General features: G+C 39.5%; 1 protein-coding gene across 1 annotated transcript in view; it reads left to right on the top strand.

The window, feature by feature from the left end:
• hcn4 (hyperpolarization activated cyclic nucleotide-gated potassium channel 4) overlaps positions 1-24,984 on the top strand; it is an 82,160-nt gene that overhangs the window by 36,371 nt on the left and 20,805 nt on the right. Inside the window, exons 5-6 of the mRNA XM_085163501.1 lie at positions 10,078-10,224; positions 10,602-10,842. Of these exons, the coding sequence (XP_085019627.1) occupies positions 10,078-10,224; positions 10,602-10,842 (388 nt within the window). The remainder of the gene's footprint in view (positions 1-10,077; positions 10,225-10,601; positions 10,843-24,984) is intronic.

Below are 24,984 nucleotides of genomic sequence, written 5' to 3' on the forward strand. Positions count from 1 at the left end.
ATTAGCTAATGTAATGTGTGAGCAGGACTTCTTCAAAAGGAGAGAAACTGCACTGGATAAATTAACACTTTGTCATTCTAGGGAATGAGTAACAAATAGATTAATTTCACAGTTAAAAAGTTGAAAAATCCAAAAAAGTTCAGCATGTAAGTTCATGACTAATACTGATCTGAGAAGCTGTTTAATGAAACGGGGGCAAACCAGCTCCCACCACGACATGTCTGTCGCCTCTGCTTTTGAGATGCCATGCTGCCAAGTAGACTGAACAGCTGGTCTGCCTCAGCACCAGTCAGCATGTGCTACAGAAGCCCTTGGCTGCCATTTCTGGGATCGCCCCCTAAGGTGCCTTAAGAATCCCCCAGCCACTTGAAAAGTTTCCCCTGTGTTCCCACCGGTTCCCACAGTGTCTGCGTGCAGAAGCGTTATTACTGCCGACTGCAATTAATTTTAAAGAGTCCAGATTCTCTCATTTATCTTTCTACAAGGCTCAGTGATAACGCACGCTCAGAGTACACTGTCACTGTGTGCTCATTTGGCTCTGGGAGCAAGATAGTAGTGATTTCTACTACACAGCACTGGACCCATTTCTCCTTTCTCCTTATCAGAGTTAGTTCATTCAAAGACATAAACCTTTTTCTCATATCCTGTTGCATCAATTGTGTGACAATGGGATCTGCTTGCTGCAGATTTTCCTTTTCCCTTTAATACCATAATCCACATGCTCAAGAAGCTGGAAATCCATTGGCAATCCATAGAGGTTTGAGAAGTCTGGTGGCTGTTTTCATATGGCCGTTGGGCTGCCATGACAGGGACAGCTGTTCTAGTCTGTGGGGACTCAGACTTCATATAAATCTCCTAGCAGAGCTGCCATCACCAAAGCCAACTGCCAGCCTGCCATCATACAGGAAGTTATTCTAAACATTTTGGTTTGACTGAGTGAGTCAGTGCTGCCCCATAAGCTTGGTTGCATCCCTTTAAATAATCAGGTCAGGGTGTGATGAAAGGTATTTGCATTTTCAGTAAAATTAGTTGACCTTTAAAAACTGTTCACAGTGTGAGGCTTTGAATATGACAAAGATGAGGTTCAACTTAATAATTACAAATAGTGTTAGCCCTACATATTTGCATATGACATGGCAATATAACATAAAAAGTGGTTGTTCAGGTGTTAGGCGTGACATGATAAATAAGAGGAATTAAGGGAAAGAAAGAAATAGGCAACATAAATTAGAAAATATAATGGAAGCTTGGAAATATGCAGCTGTAATATATATGAGGCAAGATCTACAAAAACGTCAACACAATAATCATAACATTCATGTTCTAATTTTAATTTGTTTTAATAACATATTCTGTAATTATAACCTGAATAAAAAAATTGGACATCATAGGCATAAAATATATTGCCATACATGCACATCTTTGTTAACTCATCAAAAATCAAAAAAAGGACCTCTTTTACTCAACTATTTCAAAAACTTAATTGAAACACATTTTTTATAACTCAGTTTATTCAAAAACAGGCAGCGTGGTGGTGTGCTAGCTGTGGCCTGAGATTATATTAAATGATGATCCTAAAGTAGCCATAACATTGAGTCTATCTCTCAATGTTATCTCTGTGAGACATTGGCGACCTGTGCAGGGTGTTTCCTGCCTCTCGCCCAGAGCTGGGATAGACTCCAGCCCAACTGTGACCTTGAATTGGTGTAAAGTAAAGTGACACTTTACAGTCTTCTGTTATGATTTATGATAGTTTACAAAAATCTTTCCTTCAGTCTGATTCACAGGCTTTGCCAATTTTTGTACTGTTGTTTTATGAAATCTCTATCTTCCTATCTATTTATGGAATGGGATTTCTAAAACCTTTGAGTATAACACATTTAAGAGGGCTGAAAAACAAACTCTGTTACAGATATGTAGGTATGTATTGTTGGTCTCTTGTAAAAATCACACTGTTTTATACCTAGTTTGGTGTGCTGACTTAAGCGATGGATAGCTGATTTTGGACTTAAAAACTAAAAGATAATACATTTGGATTCAGTAGAAAATGTTGCCGGTAACTTGTGTTGATTGTTTGAAAGCTGAAAAGGCCCTGTAGTATTTTTCTTTTCTTTTTATTGCTTGGAAGCCTGACACCGATATACCAGCGATGTTGTAAACTACACTGCAAAACTGCATAATTTACATGCACCAACAGTGCAAAGTACTTTGAATTATGACTTATCTCTAATGCAGACACTATGCAGTCCCATTAATTATAATGTGCTTTATGCTTCCTATTACGCAGTTGTACTACCACGAAAAGCTGGATACATGCTCTAGTAAGCAGATATATTGTACTATATGGCTATTGTGATTGTGCTGCAGATGACACTGGACCTGAGCCGTCCACTGACCACATGACCACTGTTTAATGATGGAAAGAAATGCAATAATGGATCAGTGTTGGGCTGAGCAGCACTGATACCACATTTACCACATGTGCTCTATTAATCAGCTGCTAATCAGTTGTAAAAAAAACAAACAAACCAGAAACAAACCACAACCAAAAAAAATAAAAAATCAGACTCTTGTGCATATAGCTATATGTCCAAGATGAGAGGCCACCTGTCCAGTTGGCATGCAGGCATGATATCAAAGTAACTGGTCAGATGGACAATGATTAAAAAAATACTTTATGCAGGATTCTCAGAAGTGTACACATGGGAAAGAGGAAAGGATAGTGAGGGGAGCTCTGCTTACAAAGATGGTTAAAATTACCATCAAAAAGCTGGGGTATAATCTTTTCTGAATAGAATTCTATTAAATGTGGCACCATGTGATAAATGGCTGGGCTGTCAGATGCTAGCAAGCAGACTCAAATGAGCTCTTATGAAGCAGGCAGCATGTTAACTGTTACACCAAGTAGAGAGCACAGCAATTACACTACATATTCTGGGAGTTGGGGGGGCTGAATTGTAGTTTCCACTGAGATAAAAAATAAATAAATAAAAGAAAATATATTCTTGTCACCAGCTGTTAACTGTGTGTAAACAGATTAAGTTGTTTACATTCACTATGCGCTACTCAGCGGATAAACCATATATCACATGTCAGTGGAAAAGAGATAGATTGCAGCCAACTGAAGCTGAAATTGGGACAATCTTTATCATTTCAAGTCAGCACCTGAAGGATGGTCACTGAGTGGTTTCTTCTGGATAGTGATGCATTCTGTGGTGTCTTTATTTGAACTCTACCCTCCCTGGTACAACAGTGAGTTTCAATATTGCTTGTTTTTCCGATCAAAACATGAATAATTTGCTTTATGTTAAGTTTTACAAAAATATTTAAAAATATTATTATTATTATTATTATTATTATTATTATTATTATTATTATTATTATTATTATTATTAATAATAATAATAATAATAATAATAATAATAATAATAATAATAATACTCAACATAATAATAATAATAATAATAATAATGGGTTATAAAGAAGGAGAGTGCTCCACAACTGTATATCTAACTGTACACACTGTAAAACAACATGAGCTGGAATCAACCAGCCAGTTAATCCCATTACACTTTACACTTAAAGAAAATTCATGAAAAAAAGTAAACTACAAGTTTATATTTTTAATCAAATAAAACAAACTGCATTAAACATCAGTGTTAAGAGGATGTTGGAATCGGAGGGGGTTAAGCATCAACCAGAATCCCACAAGAACTCTCCTCTCGTGTCTCAGGCATGTTGAGAATCATTATCACACAAAACAACAGAAAATTACATCTCTCCAGATTTGGGGCACAAGATGGCTGCACATGTGACTGTGCATACAGGGTATGCCTGCCACTCCAGCTCTCTGTAAGCTGCTGCTTATCTGTCACTTTGGCTCTCTACTGTGGTAAATTATATAGTACACAGAGACAGAGATAGAGACAGCAAACAAAAGAGATAATCGTGTTCATTTGTAGGTGACTTGTGATCTTTGTTGTCTCACTTACCATACGTAAACTTTCTGATGTTCTCATCCTTGTGAGTCTTTATACAAAAAGTTTTTGTTTGTTTGTTTGTTTGTTTTTAATATTAACTGACTGACTGATGCTCTGTTTGCTGTTGGCAGTTGGTGATGAAATTAGGGATGCCCAGGAGATAGCATGTTGTGGCATGCCAGTCCCAAATGGCTTTAGAAGCAAATGGCAATGGGGTATTTCAGCCCCTCCTTTTTTAATTCTCTAATTAACACTTGGCAAATAAACATAGCTCTTTGGGGAATAGTTAATAAGAGACCCAAAGCTGATTATTTGTGTGTATAGAGGCTCTAGAGATCCCCCAATCAAGACCATTGGAAATACAGAAAACAGTCATCAGTGGTAGACTGTGTCTGTACTTGATAGAGTTGTCCAATTCCTTGGGAGGAAGGAGGAACGAGAGCAATAGCATCAGAGAAGTAGTTTAAAAAATGACAGTTTTACTGATTTTTTATATTTAAGCTATCATCCTAGTTTTGAGTGATGAATGTATAACTAAAAACAAAGCATTAACGTGGTCTTGTCCTGTATAGGTTAAGTCATGAGTTTCCCATACAGCTGAATCAAGGACAAAACTGCCAAAAGGATGGGGGGCTTAAGTCTAATTCTGCCTTACAGTAAGAGCTGTTCCCATTAGTTGGGACCTGACTGATGGCATTAATCTAAACTCTGTTACATTCCTTTTCCTCTGTCTGCCACACAGCCTTTACTGCTGAGTCAAGGAGTGTTGACATGCCTCAGAGGCGCTCTAATTTTTATTTTTTATTTATTTTTTTATTGCATAACCAAAATCAAACCTCCAACCAGTGTCAATTTACTATATATTTTATGTCACATGAAATGTATGCTTTCTGCTTTCGGATTGTGTTGTCAAGGCTGTCATTTATCTTGATGCACCATTTTTAATCACTATGTATTCCTAATATAAATAACTATTAAGAAATCGTACTCTGCTGACTATGTCCCTATCAGAGGTGTTACTGGCCTCTTGGTTCCTGTTGTGTGATAGAGAGTGTGTTGATTCCAGCACAGTCATGCATTTAATCTTGGTGATTTGAATCATTTTGACATGGTGTTTACAAATGGACTGCTCTTATTCACAGAAAAGATACAAAATTGAAATTTCTTAATCATTATCATGCAATTCAAAGGTATATTGATCATAAAATATAATTACCTACTCCTGTTGTATTTAGATTTTGAATTTCTATATTAGTTATCTCTTAAATAAAATAGTGATGTTAGAGCATTCCTGTAGCATTAATCTCTAATTTCTCTGTTACCAGTTTTTCATCATTATATTAGTCAGTGAACATTTTTGCCTAAATATGTGGCAGATATCTTTTGACTACACAACTCTAGGTTAGGAAGAAGGCAGGAGAGCACAGTGGAAATAAATACATTTTTAAAAAGTATAATTAAGTAACCAATATCTCTTTGGGGGAATAAATTATTCATGATTTATTTGGTAAGAATTTGCATCTGCTTAGCTACATGAGAGAGAAAGGACTCTGGAAAAAAAATATATGAATGTTTATGTCAGAGAAAAGGCACAGACAGAAAAAGAATATTTTGAATGGGACCTAGAAGAAATAATAACCACATTATTTTGTCTGCATCCAGATATTTAACAAAATAGGCAGCTTTAAACTTTTGGTTTTAAACTGCGGGAAGTAGAAAACCTCAAAAATATGTCTCCCATACTACATGTCCACAATCAAAAACACAGACAATCAGGGAGACAGACAGATAAAAGCTGTATACAAATAGCTCAATTAAAACAGAACTGAAAATTAGTGTAAGTCTCTTTCAATTAGATTCAACCAGTGATGGAAGAAAACACACAACTATTAAGCATAAGCTTAATGACTCTATAAAAAACATGTCTGTAGAATTGTTTACTACAAAATGTTGACATGTTAGATGGTTTGTGCTAGCTTCGTATTAGCTTCTAATAGCTAATGCAGTGAGAATAGAAGCTACAGAATGGCTTTTATACATTGAAATGTAGTATGTTCATGCTGTGTGTGCCTTTTTAGATACAGCTGTGTGCTACTGTATGTGGTTAGTAGTTAAACTTATTTGAACAAGCCTATTAAAAGCAGAGATTGTCACAATTGCAGCAATCAGGCTACATAAGTGCAGACAGTTGCACTTGCGGTCAAGCTGAGGAGGTGTGTGGATACAGTGTGTGTGGATACATCCCAAATCACTAAAAAACTGACTGTGGCTCCAAAAATGGAAGCTCATCTTCCCTATGTTAGAATTGTGGCTTCACTTTTTTACAGTGGTAAGGAAAAAATACTCAGATCATTCATCTTTTATTCAGTCGATGTATTCATTTATTTGGGTGAAATAGAAAATACATCAAAAGTATGCACCAACCAGGAAAAGATAAAAAGTGTTTTAAATCCATCAATGAAAGCTAGCACATCAACTGTCAGTTGTTCACTCCTGTGTCAGTAAAGCAGCTGTTAATGCTGCTATGATGATGTGTTGCAATGTGAAAAACAGAGGAATCTGTGTAAATGTGCCAGCTTTTAAAGTCAAAACCACAACTTGTATTGGCGTGGTTTAAAAACTGCAACCGCCCTAAACACAGATCTGTGCTTTTTGTGTGTGTCTATGTGTCGGTTTCTAGTGATAAAATGTCATAAAAGCAAATTTCTGTTTTTACAAACACTTGTTAATTTATATTAGATCTCAGTAGGTCTTTTAGATGCTACTCCTCTCACTCAGCTACCTATAGATCAAGCACGTAAATTTGCTGACTCTGAAAATGACATAATTTCTACTTTTTTGGTGATAAATTGAAGACTATAGAGTAAATAAAGTAAGCTCAGCTGCAGATTAGAGATAAATATTTCCAAAGAATTTTCTGCTTCTCCCACTCTGACAGTTAACTCTGAACATTCAACCCCAAAATGAATAGTTTTGGTTTGTTTTTGGGTTTTTTTGCAATAAATCTTCATATATTTCAGAAACTGTAACGTGTACATCCAAGAAGAGTAATAACACGCATCAAATGAGCTGCTCGTCTCAGTGTTTCTTCAACAAACAGTGCAGGACTAATTAGGTGCCAAACGTCTGGAATTTTTTTCCCCTGTAAAACAAGAAGAGACAAACGCTACAGTCACTGCATCTTTAAAACAACTAAAGCTGATTAAAATTGTCCAAAGACACAAGTTAGATCAGGACATGGATACTCTTTTCTTTCATTCAAATACAGAGTTACTATAAACAATGAAAAACATAAGGAGCTTGCCAGAACAAAAAAGGTAGCAATCTTTATTAAAAGTCAACATAGAAACAAAACCACAAATAATTACTAATTAATACACTATACCTGTACCACAGTTAAACAGCTTTTATTTGGGCCACATCACGTTTTGTCATCATCCTGGACTTACCAGAGTAAAGGAAGGTGGGAGGAAAGCTAAGAAACATGAAATAATCATTATAGGCATTATAAGAGATCCATATTACAGCCGGAATCTTTCTAGTGTTCAGATAGAAGCAAGAAAATCTGATGGTAAAATAATTACCACCTAAATGCAGACTGATTTGATTTGTTCAAGTAGATCAGGAGAGCAGGGATCTTTGAGCAATAGAATAATTTCCCTCCCAGAGGGGATTTTACCAGCCCATCATATCATCGGGAAAAGAATGCCTTCCCTGCCCTATCCCTCAATGCCCCCCTGCGCCACCGATGATCAGTTTCTTTGCATCCAGCACAGTGATTAGTAAATTTGAAATGCTTTCAAGTGTGATGCCGAGTTACTCCGTGTAATACAGTTATTCATCAAAACTGCAGAAGCAATAAGACATTATCTTGCATTTGTTCACTTGACTAATACTCTTTTGTGCTGGGAGAACCAGACTGCAATATGCTACAAAGCTGTACATAAATTAGATGTTGAAAGTTCAAATAAGTTTCTCAAAGTGTTAATACTTCATGCACAAAAAAACTAATTAAAGAAATGTACTGTACTGTAACATGTCTAAAGCAGAAGACAACAGTGTTAGACCTCATTCATAATTTGAGATACCTGTCATCTTCACCCTGCATCACATATAGAAATGCCATCTTTGGTGCAATCTACGTTGGAAACATCTTGGTCATCACCTACAACATTTCTGTGAAATAAGTGTTATCATTGGATCAGTACATTTCTTAATTTTATGCCAAAGGGATAGTGTGGATAAAGATTCAAACTCTTACTGTCACCCACAACATTTCTTATTCATATTCATGCCCTGACATTGACAGAGAGACTGGATTAATATAAGCTCCACATCTTGTTTATGCATTTGCAAGTATTTGACTTTCCACATCAAATTACACAGTGTTGCTACACAAAAAAATATAATTTATTTTGTTTGACATTCCTACAAAAGTTGTTAAATAGAATAAACTATAAACTATTTAATATGATGGAACTGGTGTAAAACATATTTCAAGCAGTTTGTCTAATCTGTAATCAGTTTTTTGTCCAGGATTGAGAGTGGAGCCATGTAATAGTTCATAACTAGCTGTTCACAGTCAAAGGAGCCTTATCGTCAATATGCACAGGGTCATTCTAGATTGCTTCTCCGTCTGTGAGGGATTCAAGGGCCTGGTCAAATAACTCTTCTAAATATGGCAATAGGAGGAAAGAGAGAAAGTGGTAGAAAGTGAGGAATGTAGGTGTCAAAAGCCAGTGCAGGGATAAAAGATGTCACAGTCAGAAATTAAAATCAGGCAAACTAAGGTCTTAAAATATCCTGCACATTTTATGTGGGCAGAAATATTATTGAATAACATACATTTTAGTTTAATTAAGTTTTGGGTTTTTATAGCACTCTTTTAAAATTGTTGCACTTGTTTTCCTGTACAAATATATTTATTTTACTACTGTGTGTGGTAAAGAAAAGCATCAAGTTCTTTATTGTATGGATTACAGTTCACAGTTATATACCTGCTAGTTTATGAAAACCTGAATATAATTTAACTGTGATTTTTTTTCTTCGGTTTTATTTGTAAAGGACTCGAAGAAGGTTTAAAAGAGCTCTTAAAAATTGAGGATGTTACTGGTAGGCACATTTTGGCCCATGGTCAAGCATCGTGCACCATATTTTGTCTTGCTCAATATTCTATTCTGCGAAACTCGATTTGTTTCACCTGTATGTGTTTCTTGTAAATTGTAGAAATCCGTTCTTATTTATTTTAACAAAGCAGGAGCTTTGATGAATTCCTTTAAGATTAGCGCCAACAAGAGTAGTAGTATTGTGAGAAAACAAAGAAGAAGGCTTCTGAGGTCAGCTGTGTTAGTCAGCGGTAAGTCTTCTGGCAGCTTAGCCATTGTGATCAAAGAGCACCACCAGCGTCACCCTATGAATGGTTAATTTCTTCTTTTTTTCTTTTTCCTTATTTTCTTTCACAGCGGGTTAAGGATTCAGCCCATTATTATCTCCAAGGTGCTCCCAGTGTGCTTTGATCTACATCTCTGCTGCCACTGCTACAGAATCAGTCAAAGGCTTTTTGACACAAATTTAAATAGTTATATCTTTCAACAACAGAGGATATTAATCCACAAGTCTGTACTGTAAAAACAGAAACACTTTGATTGTTTCACCTGAACAACATACACTCTAATCTATTCTTCTCTGCATGAACAAAAGGAATATGTATTTAATAATTTAAGATCTACATTTACTTCATGTTCACATTAGCTGCTGTAGCGCACTTTTAAAGGTCAGTTTGACTTTGCACTTCATGACTCTAGCGTTCCTTTCTCTCACCCTTATCTTTTAGAAGTTAGTACATTCAGGGAACAAATATTCAGGACAGTGTGACTTCCGAGAGAGAAAGAGAGACTTTCAGAGACCTGATCAAAGACTGGAAAAGTGCTATCTTTTTGGGTGAAATTTGAAAGGGCACGGATAGCCATCCTGCATCCGTCTCCATTTCCTTGTGTGTCTGACCTCAGTACCAGCTGCTCCCTGTGGCAGTGTTTTTGTGCTACAGCCCTATGGCCTTTAGATAACCTGATTGTTGTGTGTCTCTATGTCCCTGCAGTACAAACAGGTGGAACAGTACATGTCCTTCCACAAGCTGCCTGCAGATATGAGGCAGAGAATCCACGACTACTATGAGCACCGCTACCAGGGCAAGATGTTTGACGAGGAGAGCATCCTGGGAGAGCTGAATGAGCCGCTCCGAGAGGTGGGACAAGTGTTTCTGTCTTGCTTTAAAACAGCTGCACATGCAGCTCTGATGCATTCGACAGCTTGTGCACTTCTCGACATTCCCTTCATTTTAATTCACATTCACTGACATTTTAGCCTTACACAAGAGCACAGTGTGACTAAATAATGTCTTTTTTTTCTTAGAAAAAAAAACTGGTGGTGGTGGGGGGGGAGGGGGGGGCTTAGAAAAATAAGAAAACAGTAAATGATGTCTACACAGTTGACATTTTTCCTGTTGTTACTCTAATATCCCTCATGTCCAATACTTTAAAAAGTCACTGCATTTTGTAAAGCCACGGCTCTGCTGTGCTGCTGTCACTAACCACTGTTTTTAATGTCTTTCTTTTCAAACAGGAAATTATCAACTTTAACTGTCGAAAGCTGGTGGCATCTATGCCGCTATTTGCCAATGCTGACCCAAACTTTGTCACCTCTATGCTCACCAAATTGAGGTTTGAGGTGTTCCAACCTGGGGATTACATCATAAGAGAAGGCACCATCGGAAAGAAAATGTACTTCATACAACATGGGGTTGTCAGTGTTCTAACGAAAGGCAACAAAGAAACCAAGCTTTCGGATGGCTCCTACTTCGGGGGTAAGATAAGCTGCTTCTGGTACAGCCAACCAAAATCAACGGTCACCTGCCTTAATGCACACCTTTCTGTGGAGCTTAAATCTACTTTGTTTTGATGATAATAATAATGATATCCTTAAGCACTTTAAGGGGTTGGCCTGGGATTTAATTTTTATTTGTGATGCAGTAGCATTTGAATAGAGCTATTCTGGGTCTAATGCTAGCACATTGTGAGCTTGAAGTAGTATATTATGCACCACTTGACACCTAACTTGAATATTCAGCTTCATGGTTTATGCAGGACCTTTCCCTTAATTCACATCATGAGCTGTCTCTTAAATTTAGGGCATATCCAAATTATAAAAACTGTGCTTGCTGTAGTGCAACTTAAAAAATATGCACCCTAACGTCAAAGAGGTCAGGAATCTGTGAAATTACACACTATCAACTCCGAATGCTTAGGGCTGCTATAACCCATAGTTGTTATGCACTTAACTCAGTGTTATGTTCTTAATCAGGGTCAGATAATGCTTAGCCTTCTCTTGGTCCCAAAGAGCCTATGACACATGTAGGAGACAATGCTGCCATACTGCCCTCACCAAATACCAATTAATTTGCCCAGTGACAGCATATCATTTAGACTATACTGTTAAGTAATTAGAAGTGGTGGCAAAGCATTAACAGCACATGACCTGCCTGTGGAAGTTTAATTACGCCTTGCCTGCTCAAGTCCATCTCCATGCCCTCTCTCCAGGGGGTTCTACAGAAATAATGAAAAGATGGCAGGCAATCTATCTCTGCACAAGCCAAAACTAATCAACATTTTCAACAACATGGCCCTAGCTCTCTCCAGGGCCATTTTGTCTCAAATGTTGTCCAAAATGTTCCAGCCTTTGGGCCCTCTTCAGCGAGACAGGCTTCAGATTCAGAGAAATGTTCTGCTTAAAGGCTTTTTTCCCAGCACATGTATTCCAGTAATGGCACAGTTTGGGCGAAAGCTTGGCCACTTGAAGATGCTGAGTCGAAGCTACTCAAGAGGACACTTTCACTGAAATGCATTAGAGTAAATGCATCTACATTTAGGTTCTTTCGTCCTTAAGTAAACATAAGTATCACAAGTCTAAGGAGCTTGGAAAGAAAAGCGTCTGGACTTCTTTGAGTTGCTTGAAGACATTTCACCTCTCATCCGAGAAGCTTCTTCAGTTCTAAGGTCAAAAGGTGGAGAGTCCCAGATTTAAACCCAGTGGGAGTTTCCCCCCAAAGAGGGACAAAGGACCCCCTGATGATCCTCTACCTAATCACATGAGCCTCATGTGATTAGGTAGAGTTATCAGCTTCTCGGATGAGAGGTGAAACGTCTTCAAGCAACTCAAAGAAGTCCAGACACTTTTCTTTCCAAGCTCCTTAGATTACGATGACGTGGATGACTGAGAACCTTCACAGACATATTGCCGTACCTTTTGGGAGGAACACCCTTCAACTGGTGCGGGAGTATGAAAGGGAATCAAGAAAACTAGCCGATTATAGGAACCATCTCTGTTTCAACCTGAGATGCAGACAAAGCAGAGTTGTTCCTAAGAGCCTGCGCCTTGGATCCACTGTCAGGGGATACAGAGCGGACTTGATTCTACGGAGAGCACAAACTCAGCTTCTAAGTGAAAGGATAAGACAGGTCCATTTCACTATAGATGCCCTCCAGAGCAAGATTAGCCAGACTCTGCAGGAACTGGAAACCCTTCTACCCTCTCCAATTTTAGAACAAGTTTGTGGACAAGGCTCAGCGGGCCCAACACGCTAAAGGAAAAGAAAGACAACGCAGGAAATTCCACACCTTGCTTTCAAAAACACTCACTCCTCAGTCTGAATCTACACAACTCAGAGAAGAACACACACCTGAGGACAGTCAGGAAAAATGGGTGAAGAACTTTTCAGACCGGAATCTCATTGAACCTGAAAAGAAAGTATTAGCCAATGGACTCAATTTTGCAATTGTTCCGCAACAGTTGCCCATAGTGGACCTCATCACAGCCACAGAAACTGCCATATGGATTAACAAATTATCACAGACAGAAGCAGAGCAAATCAGGATGAAAGTCTCAGCCACCCTCTCCAGTGCCAAAGTCCCTCCGTCTAACCTCACATTACAAGAAAAGAAGGCCGTCGCTTCTCTGAGCAAAGACCACAACATCACTATATTACCAGCTGATAAGAGAAGGTGCACCGTGGTCCTAAACACAACAGATTACCACACAAAGATCACTACTCTCTACTCTCTCTCTCTTCAAGACCTTGAAAGGGACAAAATCATTGACCGCCTTACATATCACCGCCTTTACCCAGGGGATGCCATACCCTGCATTTACGGACTTCCTAAGATCCACAAGGAAGGTGTCCCACTCAGACCCATTGTCAGTAGCATAAACTCAGCCACTTACAACATCTCAAAACACCTTGCTACCGTCCTAGCACCTCTTGTGGGGAACACCCCACATCACATCAAGAAATCCACCGACTTCACCGACAAGGTCCAGAAACTTACCCTGGACCCAGATGAAACCATGGTGTCCTTTGATGTAGTCTCCCTCTTCACTTGCATACCCATCACGGAGGCAGTGGAGACTGTCAGAAAACAACTACAAGAAGACAGCTCCTTAGAAGACAGGACCAACTTCACACCCGATCAGATTTGCACACTGTTAGACCTCTGCCTCACCACTACATATTTCAAATACAACGAGGGTTTCTACAGACAAAAACATGGCTGTGCCTATTGTAGCCAACCTTTACATGGAGGAAGTGGAAAGCAAGGCTCTTGGCTCTTCTAAAGGGAGAGTACCCAGCCACTGGTACAGATATGTAGACGACACCTGGGTCAAAATCAAAAGAGAAGAAGTGGAATCCTTCACTGCGCACATTAACGCTGTGGATAAAAACATCAAGTTCACCAGGGAAGAAACAAAGGACGACTGTTTGCCTTTCCAGGACTGTGCTGTGCACATTGAAGAGAATGGTAACCTCAACCTTGAAGTTTACCGGAAGCCCACACACACGGACCAGTACCTCCTCTTTGACTCCCATCACCCTCTGGAACACAAACTTGGAGTAATCAGGACCCTACACCACCGGGCAGAACATGTTCCCTCTAAGCCTGAAGGAAAAAAGAAGGAACACACGCATGTAAAGGAAGCACTCAAAACATGTGGTTATCCTAAATGGCCATTTATAAAGTCAGCAAAGATGCACAGAAAAGAAGATCAGACACCAGCGAGGGAGGATAAGAAAGACAGACGCAACAACATTGTCATCCCCTATGTAGCCGGTGTATCAGAGAAACTCAGGAGAGTTTTCTCCAAGCATGACATCCCAGTGTACTTCAGACCCAGCAACACACTCAGACAGAAACTGGTTCACCCGAAAGACAAAACTCCAAAACACAGACTTAACAATGTGGTGTATGATGTACAGTGCAGCGAGGAATGCCCAGACCTCTACATTGGAGAGACCAAACAGCCACTTCACAAGCGCATGGCACAACATAGAAGAGCCACCTCCACGGGACAAGACTCAGCAGTTCATTTGCATCTAAAGGACAAAGGTCACTCTTTCGAGGATGCCAACGTTCACATTTTGGACAGAGAGGACAGATGGTTTGAAAGAGGAGTGAAAGAAGCCATCTATGTCCACAGTGAGCGACCATCTTTGAACAGAGGCGGTGGTTTACGACACCAACTCTCTGCCATCTATAATCCAGTTTTGAAATCCCTTCCCAGACACCTTAACGCCCACTCACATCCTGAGCCATCTGACCTCAGGAAATCACATGATAGGGTGGGGCCAGGTTTCACAATGAGCTCACCCGAAACCCTGGCTGATTGGGACCCACACCCGTTTTCACACCTTGGCTCATGTGATTAGGTAGAGGATCATCAGGGGGTCCTTTGTCCCTCTTTGGGGGGAAACTCCCACTGGGTTTAAATCTTGGACTCTCCACCTTTTGACCTTAGAACTGAAGAAGCTTCTCGGATGAGAGGTGAAACGTCTTCAAGCAACTCAAAGAAGTCCAGACACTTTTCTTTCCAAGCTCCTTAGACTACGATGACCTGGATGACTGAGAACCTTCACAGACATAAGTATCACAACACACAAAAGTGCGAAAGCACTGATTCTGAAACCAAAATTGGCTTGCTTGCTTTAATCTTAAGCCTTGGATCCGTAATTATTTTCCCTTTTGTGTAATATAGGCACAAGGCTTTTGACTCCATTATCCTGTGAGTATTGCTGGCAGTGCCACTTCTCCTGGGGTGTAAGGGTGGGGGCTAGTGAGGTAAGCCTAGAGCCACTGGGAGTTTGTTACCAAACATGAGTTAGTCATTCATGAAATTAATTGGTGCAGGATCAGCACAGAGAGTGTGTGGCACATGTGGATTTCAGTGTGGCTGTCAGTATCAGCAAGCAGAAGTCTGAAAGCAGTGAGTGTTTTTTTTTTCTTTGTGACTGAACAAAAATATGGAGATCCACCCTGCATAGATTGTAATGTTTTGTAACTGTGTGAGTAAATGAATGAGAAACTGAAACCGTCCAGTCTTCTGTCTGTCTTCTTATTGTCAAACTGTGTCATTATCAGTGGGTCCCAGTTTGCAATTCAGCTAATTGTGTATGTATTTGCTCTTCTGCATCTCAACAAAATTACATACCCTAACTCATTCACTTATGGACAATCTGAATTATTTACACAATTATTTACTTAGCAGTCTACTCCAATTTGTTAGCTGTTGGATTAGCTCAAGCCAGAGAGCCTAAGGTCTAAAGTGGACACGACATGCCCTGGATGGGAGCGTCTGCTGGGCACACAGCGATCCAGATGAGAGGGGAAATGTAATGTGACTGCAGTACTAACGCCAAGGGACACATGGATCGGTGCCAAGGCTGCTCTCTGGACGCTGCTCTGGGCTCAAAAAGAAAACATGCGCCCAGCACCACAATCCTCCACTTGCCTCTTTCTCTCCTTATAGTTCAATATTGAAACGCTTAGTATCCGAACAGCATCTCTGCTACCCACTTAGCGACCAGACTGAGGAGGTTATTGTGTTGTTATAGTTCATCCTTTGTTGCCTGCAGTGTTGGCAGCGCAGACTGTGGTCTCACTTGGTTAGAGTAAAGATCAGTAACCTTGTGGTGGCTGTGCATGCCAGTCAGAGGTGCTTATCAAAAACTGCCTTTGATTGTGCCTCTAAGATGGCTCACTTTGACTCTCAGTGAGTGGCTTGTAGTAGCTCTGAGTTGGTTGAAAAAAAGAAAGAAAAAAAGACAGAGTCAGAGAGAGGGAGGGGACTGAAGAAGAGAGATGAGTTGACTGCACACTTTTCAATCTCCTGTGTCATCTTTTGGCTGTACTCACTCTGAGTGGTTCTTTGTAAATTGTGCTCTCTAAATCCCTAGTCTTGTGAAATCCTAGGTTAAGGAACTAATACTTCTCCCATTTATTCTCACTCTCAATTCTTTCCCCCACCCCCAATCCCACTATCGGTGTTCAGACTGGCTGTGCTATAAAGCTGCCAAATGGCCACCTCGACTGAGTGAGTCAGTGCAAGGGGCTTGTAGGAGCAAAGGCCTAGGTAATCCTTCAGTCCATAACCCAGCTAACACCTCTGCAGCTCTTCTGCTGGAGAAGTTATTTGACTGAATTACAGAATGATTGATATTATATATAGAGTAACAGGTTGGATAGGATGATATATTTCTGTGTTTTCACACAGTGAAAGATTTGATACAACATAATATGTTGTGACACATGGTTGGGCTGTATCGTCCAAACACTAAAGGTGCCATGCTGTCAGCTGTGATTATGATGTAATGCTGCAATGTTATGTGTACAACTGATCAGTCACAACATTTACACCACTGACAGGTCAGGTGTATAACACTGATTACATCATTATAATGCAGTGTTATAATGAGGACCAAGGATCCCAAAATTCGCATTCACATTACTGTGATACCAGACCAAGCAGAAAAAAAAAACATAGCAATACCACCCGGTATTGCTACCGGCATTGGCCTCGCCCAGTAGGACAATATGCCCCACCACATTACAAAGATTACCCTGGTAAGGCTTGAGGACTGCAGCAAAGAATCCAAGGCACTGATTAAGTCCCCCGATCCCAATCTAATAGAGCATTCAAAAGAGATGCCAGATATGCCAACCCACAGGATCCAAAAGATCTACTGCCAACATCACTAGGTTGCCCTGTTGTGTCTGGCACTGCAGAACAACCAAAGAGGTCCTGTGTTTGGGGATGGGACTTGAGAACCGATTCTTGTAGAAATTCTCAGTAGAATGGAAATGTTAGTTTGCCTGCCTATCAATCCTGCTTATCAGTTCTTGCACTCGCACATTATGGATCAATTTTTTTTAATGATTTTGTTATATTTTGGTTAAGGAGTATACACTGTATACACTAAGTAGTGCTTGCAGAGTAAAATATATGCATTATTAATCCAATTGTATTATTTCCTGGTCAGTAGCAAATGATATGTCATTGCTTTCAGCAGTTCCTACACTAGATTTCTTTAAAGGATTTGTATTTAGTACTTTATTTAACAGGCTTTTTTGAGCCAAAACAGCTGTAAATTTGTAGATTTGAATATTTTCTACAGTACTGTGCAAAAAGCCTTGAGACATTCCTCATTTCTTTATATTTTACTTGGAAAATGGAAAATATGTGAATTCATTTACTGATGCGTGCAGACATGCATGGAAATACATTGTATATAAGGCAAAAAAGGATTTTGCACAATTCTAAGGAGCTTGAAAGTCAGTACTTTGTCGGACCACTTTTGTTTTTCATCACAGTTTAAACTCTCTTATTTCTCTTATAAGTCTTATTTCATCTTTACAAAGTTTTCATGAATAGTTCTCCAGGCTGCATATTTCCAGATGCATCTCTCAGGTCATGTGTCAGGTTTTTGCTGGATTATTTCCCTGTTTCTAAAGAACATGACTTTCAGATATTATTCATCTGCTGTAGATCTTTTGTAGGTCTGCCAAGGACATTGCCTGTATATATAAATATGTCAAGTTTACTAATTGCAAATAGGTGCAAAATATTCTTCTTTGCCTGCCAAAGTGCATTATATTCAGCATTTCTTGTAGATTCTTCTAACAAAATGGGAACAAATTATAGGACTTGCATAAGGTTCCTACTAACGAAGTGCCTAAAGATACAATTTCTTAAGTTGTATGTTATGTGTAATTAGGTGGTCTTTTTTATGCTTAAAGGGTTTAGTGTTTAGTCTAAAACAAACAAACAAACAAAATAATACAAACAAACAAACAAACAAAAAAAAACATTCTTCTAAAAATGGCCAACAACAGGCACAATAACTGGACTGAAAATGAGTTAACAGTCAGCCAGTGTCCACAGAAAAAGACTTTTAGAAAGCCTGGAGGACTATCATTACAACAAGTCTGGTTCCTTAGAACTATAATCAAAAGGAATGAGGGGTGGCTCAAGACTTTTGCACAGTGCTGTAAAAATCACGCAGCTGAAGTTCAAGATGGTGAAAAAGAGATGATGAGATGTGACAGGACCTCGGCATCAGCCACGATACTGAAAAGAAAAAAATTCTAGAAATGTTCTACCTGTCTGTGATTGCTAGCAAACAGAAGGTGTTCGTGTGGCTATGCTAATGCTGTGAGGGAGCGAGCATTGCATGTCACTGGGAATCAGCGAGCCCGTTGTGGATGTTCCAAAGGTTAGAGAGTGTCCGCTCTGTAGGCTGGGGGCTCTGTCGGGAAGGGAGATGGGACCTGACAGCAAAACTCAGAGTCCAGGTGAGCTTTGCCACACCAGGCTGCAGGACACAAATTCTTTATCGCAGACCAAGGCGGCCTGCTCATATTTATTAATTCACACTCATACACACGTACTCACACACACACTTGTAACCATAGAGAAAGGCGGGTACAACCACACACATGTAAACATCATGCAGATAGATGCATACTAAGACAAACACATTCAAAGGGCAGCATTTGTATTCACCTACATTCATTAAGTAGCTTTCCTGTACCTCGTGTATTACACTGGTTCATCCCTTAAATGATTTTTATGCTTAAGTGATTTGGGGTTAAGCAGCTTAACAAATAAACACAGAACAAGTTTCATGTTAAAATAAACCTTTGTTAGTTTAAATATGAAGCCTATTCACTTACATGCATTGACTATTTTTTTTAATCTCATCTGAACATGTTATTGTCTTGACTTGTATCAGTCTTATCTAAAATGGGGGTTTTTTGTTCTTAATTGACTGCATTTTATCCAGCTTCCTGCATCCCTGTAAGGATGGGAAAATTATAAAAACAAACAAAAACCTTACAGAAGATTGAAGAGCTCTAAAGATCAGAGAGCTCTAAAATCAGAGGCATGCAGAGTGGGAGGGGAAGCTGCAGGAAGTTAATGAGCCAATAGGTGAGCAGGAGGAGAAGGGAGCTTGCATTGGCAGCAGGGAGTTTGCATTGGCAGCAGGGAGTGACCAGGCAGCTTGGCATTTTGGTGATGAAGTGAGCAGTGAGCAGAATGGTGTGGAACTTAATGAGAAATGTGGCTGCAGGTGGTGAAGCCTGGCAAATAGGTGACTGGGAGCAAAGCAAGCTGGCTGGTACACAAGGCACAGTCTAATGTACCAACCTGACCGTACACCTGTGGGTTACAGAACATTCTGGCAAAGATCAGCGGGAAAGTTTGGTTTGATATAATACAGAAGTTTATAAAATAACAATGATCATGAGTGTCAGCAGCTGAAAGGAGCAGCTATGCCCAAGAAAGAAAAAAACATGCACATAGACAGACAGGGAGCTGCAGGAGTCAAGATAAAAGGGGTTGGATATTTGTTGGAAATCACAGGGACATATGTTGTCCAGGTTGGTGTTTTTTTTTTTTCTCTAGTTGTGGAACAATCATTATGACAAGCATGCTGGGTATATTAAAAACATCATTAATGATTCCAAAAACAAGACTTGTCTTTAGAGAAAAAATATATTCCCTTTCTAGTTTTGCCAACATTTTTTATACAACAGCTGTCCTGTGAAATGTCAAAAGACAGCTGGAACTTGTCATTTTTTCTACTTGCATTCAGCTCTGCTGTATTCTCATTTGATGTGTGCCATTCAGTGATGATTCATGTTTTGATACATGCTTTTAAATAATATTACAGTATCCAGAATATTTTGGCAAGTAGACTAAAGTAAGGTCAATTTAGGTAAGCTTTACTGCACAACATTCAGACAGTTTTCATTCGCACACATAGAATCCAGCATATGAGAATTGCTAAAATCTTAAAGAAGATTTTAGCAAATAGGAATTTTTTTTTCCTAGATTCTTCCTTTCTTGCTATTTTACCCACACACACAATTTACTCTCCTCTTTGAGAGCTGGTGGAGGGGCTCAGGGGAGCCATCGTTCCTGTACTAAGAGCCTGGGACACATGGGCTGCATCATCCAACAGAAGGCTATATGTATCCTGACCTTGGTGGACACACATGGGCTTCCACTGGGTGATGTCTTCATCCTCCTTTAGCAGAGAAACATCCCATTTTAATTAGGCTCATTCAATTTTAATGAATGCATTGTCAGTTAAGTGTGAAAAAGGAGTGTATCATGGTAATGGTAAAATGTTGTGTCATCAGCACTGGCATGCCAAAATACAGTACTGGAAACAAGAATGACAAAAGAATACTATCAGCATGTCATGTATTGATCACAACCAGTCAGCTGTTTTGTATGTTGATAATATTATAGCTTTGTTCATTATGAATAACAAAGCCCAGAAATTGAACCGATAAAGAACTGTCTCAGTGTTAGTAAAGACCAAACAGTAAGGTGTAATTGTAGAAGCAGAAGTCAGTTTGAGGAGAAAACATACACCCCTCAGAGAACACAGGCAGAGCGACACCATCTAAGCTTGTTCTATGATTTCATGCAGGATTTGGGGAGCACTGCGATGAGTCAGAGATGTGAGTAAGCAATGGGAATAGAACATTCATAAATAAATTGAATGTAACTTATGAACCATCAACAAAAGCAGCCTCAAGTTTAAATGGAGTGCAGAAGTGCTCATCAGTGTAGCATAGTTTGTGTTTTACATTTTAGAGTAGGCTCCAATAGAGACCCAAAGCATTCAAATTATATAAAATGAATGCAAAATATATGCATAGAGAACAATACATAAATACAGCAATACTATAATGCAGAATTATTCAAGCTTGTATTTAATGTGAAATGTCTGACTTGTCATCACAGAGAAGTCATATGGCCGAACTGTTTGGCTATGTTGGCTATTCTTTTGCTCTTCGTGGAGTTCTTTTGCAATCAAGTTGCTACCACCATTAACAATATATCAGAATCAGAATCAGAATCATGTTTATTGGCCAAGTATATGTGCAGACACATACAGGGAATTTGGTTCCAGTAGATGGTGGCTCTCAAGCACAGCAATGTAAATCTCACACACACACACACACACACACACACACACACACACACACACACACACACGTGTCTATATACACACATTACACATACATACACAAAGCTGTGTAAACCAACTATAAATAACTAATCTAAACTTAGATACATAAAATACAGAAATGAAATGAGGTGGAATGAATACTACAGAATGTACATAAGGTGCAGTTGCAGTCTGGCAGTGGGAGCAGTGTGACAGGTCAACTGTTAAGAAGGGAGATGGCGAGGGGAAAGAAACTGTTCCTATGTCGGGTGGTCCTGGTCTGCAGGCTTCTGTACCGTCTGTCAGAGGGCAGCAGATCAAAAAGTCTGTGTCCAGGGTGTGAGGGGTCTGTGATGATTTTCCCTGCCCATTTCCTGGTTCTTGAGAGGTACAAATCCTGGATGGAGGGCAGGGGGGCGCCGATGATCCTTTCCGCTGCCCGTACAGTCTGCTGCAGTCTGCTCCTGTCCTGTTTAGTGGCTGCTCCATACCAGACTGTGATGGAGGAGCACAGGACAGACTCAATGACCGCAATGTAGAACTGGATCAGCAGCTCCTGTGGAAGACTGTACTTCCCCAGTTGTCTCAGGAAGTACATCCTCTGCTGGGTCTTTTTGAGGATGGAGTTGATGTTGGTCTCCCACTTCAGGTCCTGGGAGATGGTTGTACCCAGGAACTTGAAGATCTTCACAGTCGACACAGGGCTGTCTGATATGGTGAGGGGGAGCAGAGTTGAGGGATGTCTCCTGAAGTCCACTGTCATCTCTACAGTTTTAAGAGTGTTCAGCTCCAGATTGTGCTGACTGCACCAGAGTACCAGCCGCTCAACTTCCTGCCGGTATGCAGACTCATCACCATCCTGAATGAGGCCAATGACAGTGGTGTCATCTGCAAACTTTAGGAGTTTAACAGCCGAGTTCTTGGAGGTGCAGTCGTTAGTGTAGAGGGAGAACAGTAGTGGTGAGAGGACACATCCTTGAGGGGCACCAATACTGAGGGACCGAGTTTCAGAGGTGATCTCCCCCAGCCTCACTTGTTGCTTTCTGTCTGTCAGGACGCTGGTGATCCACTGACAGGTAGCTGGTGACACGCTGAGCTGGGAGAGTTTGGAGGAGAGAAGTTCAGGCACAATGGTGTTAAAAGCCGAACTAAAGTCCACAAACAGGACCCTGGCATAAGTTCCCGGGCGGTCAAGGTGTTCCAGGATGTAATGCAGCCCCATGTTCACTGCATCATCCACCGACCTGTTAGGCAAACAGGTCGGTAGAGAGTCCAGCTGGTGGCCTGTAATGTCTTTCAGATGGGCTAACACCAGTCGTTCCAAGGATTTCATGACCACAGACGTCAAGGCGACAGGTCTGTAGTCATTCAGTCCTGTGATGGTGGGTTTAGATATATATTAGATATATATTAGTCCACGACTTTGATAAAGTCATAACTCAGGCTCAAAAAACAGCTTCTCAGTGGCCCAAGACGCTTCTAACATATAAATATTTAATACTGACCCTCAAGGTACCGTATATGTCTTTAGCATACTAATCTTGTGGCTATTATATGTATATATTTATTAAGTTATTTTTATAACACTTGGAGTTCAGATGAACCTGTGTTTGGCTTCCTTTCTTTCAGCAAACTCAGTTACAGGCCTGATAGCTAACTATGCCTCAATACCTGACTTCCTGCAGAAACCCACAGAACAAGAGGATTTAATACAGAGCTGTGACACTCCTCTCCAGAGGGGATTACTGGAGCAGTGCTGTGAGAAATGGACACCCCCCCCCACCCCCCCAGCACAGCTATAGCCAGGACTACCCTGCCAGCACACACTCGCAACACATCTGCAAACAAGCATTGCAAATTTGTATATAAACTGTTGTTTTACTCAGTCGTTCACATCCACTCTCCTCTCTTGCTAACTTCGCTATTGTCCATTCAGGCTCTCACACACAAACAGTAAAACACTGCATATGAGGTTATTTTTATGTTTCATATATAGTACACAGTGTATTTCTTACTTGCTTCGCTGCCAAATCATGCATTCTCTCTTCATCAGTTCCCTTGGCTCAATTTTCAAACCACTGCACACAATCATAGCCACTTCACACTCAGTGACCAGAAGAATACAAGAGCTTGTTTAGCCTAATGGAAGCCAGGGCAGTCTCTGCGCAGTAGTTTGTGAAACTCATTGTCATCTTACGTTGTTTTTTTGTTTGTTTTTGTCATATAAAAGCCAAAATTGCTCTGTTCACTCATATATTTTTATTTCTTTATTTCGCTAACAAATGGATAATGTCACAGTGACTACATTTGTCTCTCTATAGTGCTATATGTCTTATATATAGTCTATATGTGCTTACCAATATCTGTCACTGACAACTGCTACACCATGAAGACTTTCATTTTAGGTTAATGAGTTCCTTTTGCAGAACGTGATAAGAATAATGTTTTTGTATCTGCAGTTTGCAGTATAAGAGGGTTGGGCAGGGTAAAGGAAAATAAAATCTCCTCCAAAGAACATTAGGCTCTTATGTGCACCAAGGTCATGGTCAATAAATTGAACTGAAGTTCAAAGTGTTAATGCTATGGTGATCAAACACCCTGTTTCTTACTGCCATTTTTGTATTGACAATATATAAGCATATAGGGAATAATATATAGGCATTCTAAGCTAAATTATGTTGAACCTCTGATCTGTTCTTCAAGGCTACACGAGTCATACTTTCATAAAATATCTTTTCTTTTTAAAATTGTGATAAAATTCTACTGCCCTTGTTTGAACAGGCAACATTTAGGAAAGTATACTGATATATGGGGATTCTAGATATCACATTATAGATTGCATTCAAATATCATGACCAATGATCTCACTTTTACACTTCACAGCTGCATTTCTTTTAAGTTGACTCCAAAATATGTTAAAAAAAAAAATAGGTTTAAAGAAAGTATTGTCCAGAGAATGAGCTCCCTAACAAGCTGTAGTTTAACATTCTGTTTAAGTTTAAGTTATTCATGTTATATAAAATGAACATATGCTATCCATTACCTACTCCTGCATAATGTTTGTGTAATCATGGTAAACAGCCAACATGCTACCCTTGCTCCATGCTACTGCACCCCAACCTTCCTCAAGTAAGTTAAAAAAAAAAAAAAAAAATATATATATATATATATATATATATATATATATATATATATTGCACTTATGATAATGTAATAACAATAATGTAACATGGTTAACACTATCTGACTTTACCTGTGTCTTTACTGCTCCATAAGCAATGCATGAAGGTGAGCAGATGCAGAAAGATGAAACTAGTGCAACTATAAGACAGCAGCAGACAGTAGCCTAAAGAGCCTAGTGCAGATAAATTTAAACGAGTAACTACATTACATTTGTTTATTTTCTAATTTGGTTTATCTTGGTCTGTCCTCATATGATTCTACTTATAAATTTAAATAAAGTAAATTAAGAATCTTATTTATTTGTTGTGTTTTACTCTAGGAAAGCAATATCTAAAGTACGCCTGGTGTTGCCTTACTTTGCCAATGTTCGAAGCCAAGGTTCGAATTAGTCTATCCCTGCTTTCTAGGTTAGTATGCAGTAAATTTAACAAAGCTCAAAAATATATATATGACACAGTAGTGGTGTTCCAA

Source organism: Neolamprologus multifasciatus, chromosome 1 (assembly GCF_963576455.1).
Source record: "Neolamprologus multifasciatus chromosome 1, fNeoMul1.2, whole genome shotgun sequence".
In the NCBI taxonomy this organism is placed as follows: domain Eukaryota; kingdom Metazoa; phylum Chordata; class Actinopteri; order Cichliformes; family Cichlidae; genus Neolamprologus; species Neolamprologus multifasciatus.